The sequence below is a fragment of the Coenobita brevimanus genome, chromosome 111 (genome assembly GCF_032717465.1).
Source record: "Coenobita brevimanus isolate Jiangsu-jjx chromosome 111, ASM3271746v2, whole genome shotgun sequence".
Classification (NCBI taxonomy): Eukaryota; Metazoa; Arthropoda; class Malacostraca; order Decapoda; family Coenobitidae; genus Coenobita; species Coenobita brevimanus.
This window is the reverse complement of record NC_137064.1, coordinates 4,559,668-4,574,205: the sequence shown is the minus strand read 5'-3', so window position 1 is coordinate 4,574,205 and position 14,538 is coordinate 4,559,668. Positions and strand designations below refer to the sequence as shown.

The 14,538-nt window shown below is 39.7% G+C and overlaps 1 protein-coding gene across 3 annotated transcripts in view; it reads right to left on the bottom strand.

The window, feature by feature from the left end:
- The window catches only part of LOC145417897 (centrosomal protein of 76 kDa-like), a 76,159-nt gene that overhangs the window by 19,214 nt on the left and 42,407 nt on the right, over positions 1-14,538 (bottom strand). For 2 of the 3 annotated variants that reach the window (XM_080286516.1, XM_080286515.1), the window contains 2 exons: positions 8,219-8,465; positions 3,794-3,968 (listed from right to left, as the gene is read on the bottom strand). In XM_080286516.1, the coding sequence (XP_080142642.1) occupies positions 3,794-3,968; positions 8,219-8,465 (422 nt within the window). The remainder of the gene's footprint in view (positions 1-3,793; positions 3,969-8,218; positions 8,466-14,538) is intronic. The other variant, XM_080286517.1, reaches the window with a different exon arrangement.

The following is a 14,538-nucleotide window of genomic DNA, read 5'->3' as shown; positions in this document are numbered from 1 at the left end:
TTTAATCCCTTGAGCAAAACACTTCCTTACTTCATGAATATCTATGGTTTGATCCTCTCTAAAGTACATATCTATCCATTTAGAGTCAGATGCCTTAATCTTGGAAAAGGTGGCCACAAATAAACTGCCAAACAGATAAACATGTACAGGTATCCCTCAATTATCTGATGCTGCATTACTCAAAAAATGTCATTATCCGACAAGCAAAAACCTGGCTGAATTACAGCAATATCCAATCTTACAGCATTAATTGATAGTATGTCACTAAACACACAAAAATAATCAATTAAACCTTTTTAAGTAATACAGTATCATGAGTACAGTATACATTAGATGTACATTTTACTGTAAAATACAGTACAGCAAAACCTCCACATAACAGACTTCAGTAGACCGGAATTTGCTTTTATTGGAATCCAGGAGCTACCAGACTAAATTCTTATAAATTGGAAAAAGTCCAATAAAGCCAGATGCAGGCCAGACTGCCTGACCACTTCAGCTATGTTCACCACAAAAAGGTGAATAAAAGACATGTTTATCAGTGTACAGTACAGTATTATTATATATATTATACCATTTGATTACTGTAGTGAATGTATAATACACTACAGTACTGCAATGGTAGTGAAAACAGTTTAACCCCTCCACACTGGGCTGCTTATACTGCTGTCAACCCTCTCAGTGCGGGCAATTTTCCCAAAGTTGCTTTTTTCAAATCTTAATATCTCGGAAAGTATAGCAGTTAGGGACACAAATTAAAAGCCATTTTACTCACCAACTCTTCTTGTGAATAAAATCATACCCAGGTCTGTAGGTGGCTACATTGATGAGTACAGAAATGAAGAATATACATAACGTTTGGCTGCGAGGCATGCTTTATTCGTGGGCGTGCGAGTGGCACCGACTTTCGCTTTGTTCTCAACGTGATAACTTCTCCATTACTAGATAAACAAGACACAGTTGCATCCAAGACACACCCTATGGTACTACCATTTAGCCCTTTCATAGTATCCTTGGAAAAAGGCTTGGCAGGGGTGGATGACGCAAGGGTCCATGTAAGGCAGGAACGGAATCGGACAAGAGACTTAAGAAAAATATCGTCCTACACCCGGCAGAGTCACAGAGACGACTGAGGTATGCTTGCCTCGGGTGCCAGGAGGCTATCTATCTCCACTTTTTGGTGACGAGATCAAGTGGCAGCCACTTCAAACTGTGACACAAAAATACTAGTGGTTATAGCCATCCCCCAGCACCACCGATCCACCAATTTCGCATTGGATATAACTGTCACCCGCTGCTTAGGGGGTTAAAAACTGTTGGTGCATTCCAGACTAATGTCTGATGTATCAGAAATAGTCCGAGTTAGCAGGAGGAAGTCCAGATGTGTTTGCTTTTTTCGAAATGGCTTGGGCCCCAGTTAGTTCGTTATAGTGAGGTTTTACTTATTTATCAGGAAAACTCTATTTGGGGTGGTTTTTTCTATGTTCAGATAGTACAGTACAACACTGTATAGAGTTTTTGTAAGGGTTATGCCCCCTACAGAGACGCTGGGACGGGTACCGGTAATACAATATATCCGAAGAACTGCATTATCCAACATGGCTTGGGCTGAATTAAGATGGATAATCATTTTATGTGTGCGATGTGTCAGGGAGAGCAAGTGGAAATTGTCAAGCGTGAAAGAATTGAACTTGCTGGTGAGTCTCTTGAGTGTGTGATGAGTCTCTTGAGTGTGTGGCTGAAGCTAGCTCTGTGGCTAGGGTGAGAAGTGGTTAGAAGAAGTTCAGGAAGCTGTTGCCTCTCCTGACATAGAGAGGGCTCTCCCTACGTGCTAAGGGATCTCTGTAAGCAGCAAGTATTAGGAGTGTAATGCTGTATGGTAGTGAGACCTGGGCAGTAAAGGAAGAGGATATTTGTACAGCAGTGACAATGATTAGGTGGATTTGCAGTGCATCCCTGAGTGCAAGGCCTGGGGGGGCTAGGTTTATGAGGGAAAAGTTGGGAGGTAGGATGGGACTGGAGTGTATTGGTGTTGTGATGAGGAGAGGTAGATTGAGGTGGTCTGGGCATGTGGAGAGGATGGAGGATGATAATTACATGCAGAAAGTGAGAAGCGTTAATATTGAGGGTGGGGTTGTGAGGGGGAGACCAAAAAAGACATGAGACAAGGTCATTAAGTGTGACCTCAGGGTTAAGGGACTGAACAGGGAGGCTGCCAGAGATCGAGCAACTTGGAGAGCCGCCATTAGGTGACCAAGGCCGACGCATGCAAGCATGTTGGAGCCTTCAAAAATGAAAACGAAATGAAAACAAATCTGGGGATTACTGCATTTTGGAGAGGATATCTATAGAACCTTCGTATGGTCTTTGAATAAACAAGAATGGCATTTCCTGTGCTTACTGAATCCCATAACTGAAGCCAAAAAAAAAAAAAGTATACTGTACTGTATTATACTATAATGCACTGACACAGGTAACCCCAGCACATGACTGAATTATGCTATTAAAAAAAAAAAAAAAGTGAAAAGTGAAATATTGTATATTGGAATGACTATAATATGAGTTGAATGAGGATACATCAGTGGCCAGCCAATGTTACTGTTATGCAACTTTATCTAACTTTACTTCCAAAATCAACCTACTTAAATTCAATAGCCATGTAAAACACCTCAATATTGTTACTTGCAGACATATTACTGAACAAAGAACATAGTGCAATTTTAATATCGCCAACACATTTCAAGTCCATTTCCCACCCAGTGATCATCTGGTAAGAGAACTTGATGTTTTTGTAGTACTGTTCACACATCAATTATCTGAATCAATGGATCTGCTCAATCAAACGGACCAGGGTTAAGCTACTACAACAACAACAACTCAATTATTTTTAATTTAGAGCTCATAAAATATTAATTGTTGCTCACAATTGTAATATGCTGATCATATATTGTGGATACCTATCACTGAAAGCAAGCTAAACATTGACCTGAGATGATGTAACATTTGTTTTTGTTATGGACTATTTCCATTCAGTGATCAGCTACTAAAAGAGCTCAGTACTTTTATATTACTGTTCACACATTTTGCTCAACTTCTGTCACTTTAAAAGCTCATAACATGTGAACTGTCATTCAGAACTGTAGTGAACAGAGCATACTCAGAACAATTATATATGACAGTCTGACTCTACAACTGTTTTCATGGTGGTCTGTTCCCACCCAGTTATCATCCGTTCAGCAGCCTTGGTGCTTTTATATTAGGGTTTACACATATCACTCAGTTTTTAGCATTTTACAACAAACCAAAAATATTACTGTAACTGTTACTCAGAACTAATGTTTCTCTCCCTTGGCAATCATTAAAACTGGAGGGGGTCATTCATATTCTGGAATAGGGTGTTAAATCCTGAAAGCTGTTCATGTGAAATATTGTATACTGGAAGACTGTATACAGTACTAAGGGAGTACCTGTATTACAAAAAACAAGTCAATAATGTATGATTAGCACAATGTTAATTAAACATGATCACATCATATACAGAACTGAAAGGAGCTGAGAACATACACTATACTCCACATGAATTTGTCTAAAACTGCCATTTCTCCATCATGAATGTTAAGCTGCAATAAGAGATTAACACGAGTATGGTGACAGTTATGAAAGAGTTATTAAAAGGATGGCAAACTGCAGTACACTGTATTGACTTATTCTGCCACTGAACAATAGGATATAAGCAATAAGATGACAAAAATCTCAACCCAGCTAAGGTGGATGAACAAGTCATAATGCTTACCATAGCAGGTGCCAGCAGGGCAATAGGCATGGAGTACCAGGGGTAGGGGGCACTGCTGCCAGGGGTGTGGTGGTGAGCAGGCAAGGCAGGTAGGAGGCTCACCCACCTTGCGGCCTCCTCAGGACTCTTCAGGGCTCGACCAACATCCAAACACCTCACAAGCTCACACACAAATCTGCAGGACAAATTAGTATGTGTGATAGTGCCTTTGGAGCAAAGGGGAAAAAAAATCTAAGGAATAAGGATCTTACTGCTGTAAAGGTCATTTATACTAAAGAACAGGATCTCTAGGACACTATAGGAATATACAGTACATTCTTGTAATATGTTAAGGATGTTCTGAGTACCACAGCAATTTTCATACAACTGATACTGTAAACTGGGGGATATTGATATATTGGTTCTCTACGTATGATAGCAAAGGAACTTTAGCATGAAATCTTCTATAATACTGTATACACTAACCTTCACTTCAAAACAGACCATAAAAACAGACAACATATAACAAGGAGTTAGTGTAGTTTCTGTCTACTGCCACAATGTTTGGTGATGCTATTCATCTTAAGAACTATGGCTCCAAAGAACTGTCTCCTCTCAAACAATACAGAGGGGCATAATATATATGGACAACCATGTCAGGGAGGGAAAGCCTAGGCTACTATTAGCCCTGTCAATACAAAGGTGATGCTTACTCAGGTTAGTGAGAGACATCTGATGCTAAAGAGTGGCACACTGGCATGAGGTTGGGAGAAGACTTGAAAGAAAATTAGGCAAATAGATGTGACTGGTAAATGACCACAAACTCTAAATCAAAACAATCCATGCAAATGATAAGAGCAAGTCACATGGTACACAAGTACACCATACCCATCTGGTGCAGGACCATAATTTCTTGGGGGGGCTAAGGGGGTTATAGCCCCCCCAATGTTTTCTATATATTTATTTGTCATAACTTCAATTAAGATTGAGGGCTGAACTTGAAAATAAAAAGGAAGAAAAACTTGGAGTAGTTTTGTTGAAAAATTAAACAGTTCTATGCATGTCTGATTGAATATTTCTAAATCTGACCCAAACCGATCATAAACTAAATCATATTAGTACTTAGATTTTGTTTACCATGTCCAAAAGAATAAACGCACGGTGGTATATTTCAACCTGAATCCTACTGCAGGCATGTAGGAATAATCTTCATAATGGTGCAGAATAGTGCAACAAAAATGTAAAATGGCTAAATTATTAGTCACAGTTTGAGTTGAAAGTTCAGACTGACAGAAAGTGAAGCCTTTTATTTAAACACCCAAATCCATCACTAAACATACATGCCTCATTAAACATCAACTTTTAGGTAGAGTCAAACTGAAAAATATCAGATGGTCTGCAAACTTAAGCATTTCGATTTAATTTTAAGTTTGTAGTAAGGAGGTCTATACATATGGTCTACCCCCCCCCCCCAAATAAAACAAATCTGTTGAAAATTACAGGCCTGTGGTGCAATACTGCCAAACTAAAATACAGCACACTCTCATTTTACAACTGTGATGCATTTTCTGAAAAACAATCACATAATTAATTCAGCATTGTAGTGATCATCTAAAGAAGAAAATTATCATAAAGCAAGGAATCATGTATCGCAGCAATCACATAAACAAAAAAAAAATGATTGTACAATGAAAAATGGTCTAAAATTTTTACTAATCATTTAACCGGATGATCATATGTCGGGCAATCATATAACGAGGGTGCTCTGTATTGAGTATACTAATACTGTACATCAACTGATTAGCATCAAAGACCACATCAATATGAAGCAAGCCAATGTTAACAAATTGTGGACTAGATCCTTTCCAAGCCTAACATCAGTAGGTTAGAGCATATGATCTTCTCCAAGGAGTTACATGTTCAGTTCCACACCAGGACAAAAAAGAGCATTTGGTCACACAGTGTTACATACTACAACAAAGTCTTCTTCTGCATGTGTGCGAGCATGCGTGCGTGCGTGCATGTGTGTGCATGTGTGAGTGCGTGTGTGCATGGGCATGTGTGTCCATCCAACTCTGAGTATAGGCTTTACAGCCTGCTCCTAAGGCCCAGTAGCCCTCCTACATACCATACACCTCTACATGTCACCATTTCAGCGCTAACACTCATCGTCCATATTGATTACATGCTAGGACTATCTTATACAGGACTTGTTCACTGTACTGGTGTTAGCAGGGGTGTATTTACAACACGTTGGCAGGTCTTCTGGCAGATCAGTAAAGTCTGCTTAATGAAATCCAAATCCTTAAACTGTTCCCTGCCCCATTCGAGGTTCAAACCTGGGTCCATTAGGACTGCAGGCCACCTCTCTAACGATTCAGCCACTGTCTTAACTGGGGGAATGACTCAGTCCATCACGAGACGAATGCATGATGAAAAACTACACCAAAATGGATTTCATGGATACTTCCAAGGACCAGTTTTAACCCTTTCACATTGGATCTCACGTCAATGTGCCACCAAGGAAATGTCTGTAGTCATCGGGTGTTCTGGACATTTTATATTTGTGTGCCAGTACTGGGGACCAAATAGTGGTTCAGTATCAAGAGATGGCAAGACTGAGGAGTTGCCATCATGGGAGGACTAATTGTCTACTATTTTCGTCACATACGAGAAGTTTGTCAAGGCATGCAGTACGAGGTGTTTTCATGTCGCGGGAGCTTACTTGGATCTGATGGAAGCGATGTATGATGACTCAGATTATGTTGTCAGACAAAAGTGAGAGTAAAAATGGAAGTGTTAAAAAAAAAAAAAAAAAAAAAAAAAAAAAATAGCTTTATCATTATACTGAATGGCATACATCTGGCAGTGGAGGAGCTCCAACACCACAGGTTTTAACAGCTCACCACACAGGTACTGTAATTATTATTTTTTGAAGGAGGGAGAAGGTGAGGCAGGCCAAGAAGAAGGTGGAGTGATATGGTGGATGAGCATGTGAGGAAGAGAGGTATGGAAGTAGGTGAATCTATGGGACTGACTAGAGACCGAGCTGGCTGGATGACTTTTGTGCGAAGAAGTGCATAACCAGAGATTTGGCACCCCTTTTTAACATGACAGCGTTCGGACTAACTCTGTCAGATAGGTATATGTGAAGCTTCAGAACGTGGTGAAATTTGTTTGGCCTATCTGATGGAGCCAGGATTCCGTGGGCTTGAATGATGAGTGATTGGAAGTGTGACCCACTGAATTAGGCAAACTTAGGCTGTCTGAATGCTGCTACTCCTCACCCTGCCCTAGGGTGGGAACAGGGGTTCGGATGATGATGATGATGATGATGATGATGATGATGATGATGGACATCAATTTACTCAGGAAATTATGGTCTATTTTTTGGTGTGGAATATTTTATTAAAACAAAAATTATCTTTATATACAGTATCTCAAAACCCCTGTGTGTGGGACATTCAGCTAAAACAAAAACACTAAAAGTGAAAGGGTTAATGGACTAAGAATTCTTATACCAGTACATGATTATAGCACCACAAGTATAATACAGTCAGGTCTCGCCATACATCTGTTCCCTAAGTGATAAACGACTATAACGATGAACGAGAAGTTGGATCCATTTTCAGGATAACGATGGTAAAATGTTCGCAGATTTGTTAGAACAATGCCTCCCAGTCGGCTGACTGAGCCAAGACGGCCACCCAGTGTTTAAATTCACTGTGATTATCAGCCTTTTGTTCCATTTTGTGCATGAAAGGCCACTGAAAAATACTGCTGCTATCACCAAATAACAGTGTCAGTGTGTAACAAAATGTGCAGTGTGTGATATTAAGTGATGTGAACTTTTTTGTGCAAAACAGTGTGCTGTACTGAAATTTGTGACTTGGAAATTGGGTCCACCGTGTATACACGAGCTCCCAACCAGATGACTGAACCAAGATGACCATCCAGTGTTTACGTTCATTGTGATCATCTGCTTTTTCTTTTGTTTTGTGCATGAAAGACCACTGAAACACCATTGCTAATGTCAAATAACTGTGCAAGTGTGTAAAAAATAGTGCACCATGCAATTTTAAGTGAAGTGATAGCTTTTTGTGTGAAATAATGAAACTTATGACATGGAAATCATGTCTGGCAAGGGTGTTAACCCTAGGGGAAAGCATGGTGCTACTCAGGGACGCCAAGGGGAAGCCTAAATGAGTAAGTTTTTTTTTTTTTTTAGATTTTAGGTTATGTGGTGATAGGCCCCCCTCCCTATCCCCACTGACCTCATGTTATATCAACCTCAGTATACGATAAACTGTTATGTGATGGGTTTTCACTTGATGTAACCCCACCGTAAAGCAAGGCATGACTGATCCTGTCTAAAGGTCAGAAGGCAAAAACTTCTCTGAAATTTTTGCATCCACACTTACCAAAAAGTGATGCTGGGCTGCTCACCTGCTACAACCATGCTCATCCATGGCAAAGAGACTACCCAGCTGACCCCTATCCAGACTCAACCCCTCCAGATACTCTCGCCACCACTCTCGAGCGAAAGCCAGGAACATGCGTCGCCGTTCCCCTTGCTCCTTTCTCTCTTTTTCTAAGTATCCTGTGACTACCTGGGCAGGGAGAGGGGCATCCAATGGGGGCAGTAAGCATGCCTCCACATCTATCAGACCTGTTGGGATCTGGTGCTCACTGCCTGACAAAAAAAGAAGACACTTCTTATACGATGAATACTTGCCCACTGGGTTGTTTGTCTGAAATGCTGGCACTTAATAGATAGCCAGATGGGTGCTGATATATCAACCATTATATGAATTAGCCCTTGTGACAAGTCCAAGGGAAACAGTGTAGCTGTACTGTATGTGTGCAGCTAAACAGTCACTCTGCTTCTCTCCAGCAGCTCCTTTGGTAATACAGTATCTAGTTTACTCAAATGAAAGTATTTATTGTGAAACTTCCTGACCTTTACATAGATCCTTTACAAGAATTCAGTATTTCAGTTACTTCTGAACTGCATTTGTTAAGTAACATAATTGTACCTGAAAGTCTTGGTCACTGCCATATCAATCCCAATTCCAACTAATCTGACCTGCCCCATTATCTGATCTGGTACAGTAATTGGCAAATCGCTTTAATGATGTGAAATAAGCTACGATCATCTCCCTGTATTTGATGCATGCTTCTGGTGGGCTGCTCTGTCCCCCGCTCTCTCTCTCTCTCTCTCTCTCAGGTTCCCATGGTAGTGATCACATCTCATGTTCCTTGCCTTGCATTGTTCTCTCACTCCCTCACAAAATGTCGCAAATTTCCTGCGATCATTTATGTGCAGTGCAAGTGACTGAAAGACATTACTGTGTGTGTTTTCAAGTGGATTTTGTTTTTGTTTTTGTGTGTGTGTATGTGTGAAATAACTGAAAGTCAGTGATAATGTCTGGCTGGATGCTATCCCTAGTGGAAAGCAAGATATTCAGGAAGCTGCTCCTGGCAATGGAAAAGTGAAGGTGGCCAAGGAAGAGCTCTCCCTCACCTGATGTGAGCATTCCTGAGGATGACAAGTGAGTGCCAAGGGACACTACCTGTCCCCCAGCCTCAGGGAGGACTCATGATGACAACTGGGCTAGGACCTAGTACCAATTAAGGTTAATTACACTTGTTATGGGACTTTATCAACTGCCTTACTTCTACTCCACCTCTCTTACTACTGTACTTTTTGTATTAATGCTGTAACCGATACAAGTCACTGAACAGATGTATCGCCGATATCTGCATTTTTTTTTTTCATATCGAACCGATAACAATCTTTACTGTACAGTTAATGCTGGGATATCAGATATGGATGGAAGAAACATTTAAGTGGCTTTTATTGAATATTTTGCTAACTGTTTTACCTAATTCTGTGTGAAAAATGTTGTAACCTTAACACTGTTTTGCAGCAAAATGCTTTTACCGAAACCCATTTTATGTTCATAATAATAAGTGAGTGAGTGGGAAAGATGAAAGGAAAAAAAGAACTGAAGGCTGAAAGCAGAGAGTTGAGAGTGTAGTATACTGTGTACTGGTGAGTAAATGTGATGGCCATGTGGGTTTAAGTAAGTAAATAGTGCACACACGCTCCCGAAATAAGTGCAAACTGCTTGCACCCATTAGTCATTATATTCTTTATTTAGTCATAAGATTTAGTTACAATTCTCACTGTAATCTAAATAAAGAAGTGATTTACTGCACATAATAAGAATGAAGGCAGTACATCGAGGCAATAAGAGGACTAACTCTGTGACAAGGGGATGAATAACATTTGGAAACTTCATTTTAGCTCAGTTTACACAGTAAAACAATCCTTTAGTTGCTGGAAAAGCATTACATACAGATCTTGCCTAGGCTTCTTCATTACTAAGGTATATGTACACCATGGTTTGCAATCTGGTGTGTGTGTGTGTGTGTGTGTGTGTGTGTGTGTGTGTGTGTGTGTGTGTGTGTGTCAACAGAGAGAGAGAGAGAGAGAGAGAGAAAGATCGTATACACATGGGAAAGACAATAAATCAAAGAGTATGAACATCTTTTGACGTGTATGTGTGATTGTGTGTAAGCTACTAGTGTTTGTGTGCATAAATGATGCCAAGATTCAAATGTCATCTCAGAATGAATATTTAGCACGGCAGAAGACACTGCAGGCTGTATGGTTAGACGAAAATTTATGGGTTTCACAATTTTAGGGGTCGAAATGGAATGAAAATGTTTGCTAATCAGAAAAAATTCCCCTTTCATCCATGGGTTCTCGTTGGTTAACGTTCAGTTCCACATTCTTTGCTCTATTTCATAATTCCGAAAACATTTAGAACCGACTGAGCATATGGCTATGTGACCTAAAGTATTATTCAGTTCAACTACAGAACCTTCAATGTTAAATTTTTCAAAGTACTGTAAATAAAACATACTTACCGGTAACTGAAGCTGTCTTAAAATCTAAAAAGGGATAACATTTTTATTGTGTACAAGGTGAGTCATCCTATCTATATATGTGGATAACATACTGTACACTGAACTTAGCCATTCATGCTTTATTTCAAGGAAAGCAGTTTTAATCATGAGAGATATGAGGAACAGTCCATGACTACTAGGCTAGTGTGGTAAATCCAATCTCTGGGATTAAAGCAGGTGTATTTTTACCACTATGCACAAACTCTAGGCTGGTCTGGACTGAGTTGGCTAATGATCAAAATGTTATGTACTTTTAAATATAAGTGTTGTTTCATTTTATGGCTAATGGCCGGCCAACCAAGATTTTACATACCGTACATTCAGGTAAAAATGATGTGTTTTATTTTTTGGATAATACCCAGAAGCTCACATTCATTATGCATTTCATGATTATCTATATCGTTTATTACCAAGATCTGGCTTAGATTTTGAAGCTAAATGTTATGTGTTTACTATTTGTCTAATGACTGTGTGTTCTGTACTTCTAGGGAAGCACAAAAGTTCTGGTATGTGCTTCATGTTCCTATTATTTGGCAGTGGCAAAGATGTTATTTATGATTATTAATGTACTGTTTCTTAATAACATTTTAAAATCTAAAGCTATAATACAGTTATCATTTTACAGCTTTTTAAAAATAAAAATCCAAATAAAAATCCTAAAGGAACTGTTATATTTCAATGTAAATTAGTCCATCCATCATCCAATCCTATGTTGCCTCATGAGGAGCATAGGTACCCGGGGCTAGGCAAATTGGTCCTGACATTTAAGATGAGAGTGACCAGCCTCACTCATCCCTTAGTAGCATTATGTGAGCAATAAACCCCAACCACCCCCAGGATATAAACCTACACGGGCTCAATCCAAGTGGAGCACCTAAATTACCTACTAATCCACCAGGCGCCATAATTTGTTTATATGGTAGTGGTAAGTGGGGGTGTTCGCCATCCACTCATTCGATGCAGTGCTGCTCTTGGGTGTCTGCCCTTTCCTCTCCTCCATCCTTCTTTCCTTCCATCCTCTTCTATCTTTCTTTCCTTCATTCTTTCCTTGTCCTTCTGCCTATGGGTGACTTTACACTCCCTCTTCTGTCTTTCTTTCCTTCATTCTTTCCTCTTATTTCTGCCTGTAGGTGACTCTACACTGAGTGACAAGCCAAATGATTTCCTGTACATCAGGAAACCATTTATTATGCTGGGTGGTAACCATATAACCAAATTTTGGCACCTGGTGGTTTAGTGGGTAATTACAGCACTCCAATCAGATTGAGCTGGTGAAGGTTTATATCCAAGGGGTGGTTGGGGTTTATTGCTCACGTAAAGCCATGAACGGATGAGTGAGGCTGGTCACTCTCATCTTAAATGTCAGGACCAACTTGCCTAGCCCCGGGATCCTACGCTCCTCATGGGGAAATGTAGGACTGGATGATGGATGGATGGATGGAGGGTTACCACCCAGTGTAGTACTGTAAATGGGTTCCTGGTGTACATGAAACCATCTGGCTTGCCATTCAATGTAGTGTTACCCACAGGCAGAAGGAAGAGGAAAGAATGAAGGAAAGAAAGACAGAAGAGGGAGTATAAAGTCAACCGTATGCAGATAAAAGAAGAAAGAGTGAAGGAAAGAAAGACAGAAGAGGAAGGAAGGAAGAGAGGAAAGAGCAAACGCCCAAAAGAGCACTACAATGAATGAGTTGATGGTGAGTGCCCCCACCTAACACTGATTAGAATAATAGTATAATTTTATAAGTATCAGTATTTTTTCACGCTTGCTAAAGAAAATTCAGATTTGCACATAACGACTGAATTTAGCACTAAATTCCTTGAACTCAAAGTCAGCAATAATTAAGCTGTGCATATTACATAATTCTTAATGGTATACATTTTACTGATGATTTTATTTAAAAAAAAATGAAAGGAAACTTAATTTCTGCTCACAACACTTGCACCACTGGAAGTACATTATCCACTAAGCCTACGTCATACCACTGTTAGAACACTGCCTTGGTGCATGTATTTACCTATTTATAGTATACAGAAACTGAGCTAAGCTCGTGTTGTCCTGTCTCCATATCTACATTTATTCGCTCTAATTTTAAACACAAGAATGTTTTTTTGCCTGCACAACCTCCTCATCTAAGTCATTCCAAATACCTATGCTTGTATTCAGGAAACAGAACCTTTTAAGATCATTAAGACATCTACTTTTCCTCAACTTGAAGTCATGACCTCTTGTTCTTCCATCATCCCACACAAAATAGATCCTCTCTCTCCACCCTTTCCAGTTCTCATACATTTCTAAACATCGTGATCATGTCACCTCTTTCGCTTCTCTTGCGCAGTGTTGGTAACTTCAGTTATTCCAATCTCACCTCATACGTCAGTTGCCTTAAGCATGGTATCATCCTAGTAGCCATCCGTTGAACCCTCTCCAATTTATCAATGTGCTCCTTCAAATGAGGTGACCATACCACAGCCGCGTACTCTAGTCTTTGTCTTATCATGGTCACTATCAACTCCCTCAGCATTCCTTGTCCATATAATTAAAAGCCACTTTCATGCTGGTCAGTAATCCATAATTGCCTCTAATGATTCTGTTTATATGCTTTTCTGGTGACAAGTCATCCTGAATAATCACTCCCAAGTCCTTGTCATCTTTTACTAATTATCTCATTCCCCATTTTATATGTCCAGTGCAGTCTTTTTTCACTCACTCACATTTTCAATACATGACACTTCTTGGCACTGAAATCCATTTTCTGAGTCTGCCCCCACCTGTGGAGTCTGTCCAAGTCCTCCTTCAGTTTTTTAAAACTATCAGAACATTTAATATGTTTCATGATTTTAGCATCACCTGGAAACATACTCATGTAACTATTCAAACCTTCTGGCATATCATTTATATATATCAGAAACATTACCGGGGCTAAGACAGAGCTCTGGGGTACTCCACTTGTCACGTTTTTCCACTGTGAAATCTTGTCTTTTTTTATTGTTTTCATCTACCTTCCTATCATATACCGGTATCTTCCATCCACTTCAATAGTTTCCAATGCACCCCTCCAAAGGTCTTCAACTTCCACAGCAGTCTCTTATAGGGCATCCTGTCAAATGCTTTCTTGAGACCAAGATAGACACAACCTGCCCATCCCTCTCTCTCTCTTGTATGACATCTATTACCCTGCTGTAAAAATTTAATAGGTTAGTAACGCAAGGTCTTCCTTCCCTAAAACCAAACCGTCTTGGTGTTATCACTACATTTTCTTCTAAATACTTAATCTTTTTCTAATAATTTTCTTACAGATTTTACAAACAACACTAGTAAGTGATACAGGTCTATAATTGAGTGGATCTTCCCTATCTCCTCCCTTGAATTTTAGCACAATATTTGTCCTTTTCCAGTCTTTAGGTAACTGTCCATTTTCATAAGAGCTCTTAATGATGGCATAAACAGACCACACTAATTGGTCAGCACATTCTTTCAGGATCCATCCAGCCACACTATCTGGTCCCACTGCCTTTCTCACATCCAAGTCCCTCATCAGCTGTAGCACCTCATTCATGTCAATGGCAATTTCTGCCATTCTTGTCATCCTGGGTTCCATTTCAGTTTCCCTAAATTCCTCTTCCAACACACAGACTGACTGCAACTTGTTCATTATTTCGCACAATTCTTCTTCTCTTTCGTAAGTTTCATCTCCATCCCTCAATTGCATCACATTGTCTTTATCTTTCATTTTACCATTTAGAAACCTATAAAATAGTTTAGGTTCTTTTTTACATATAGTTACAGT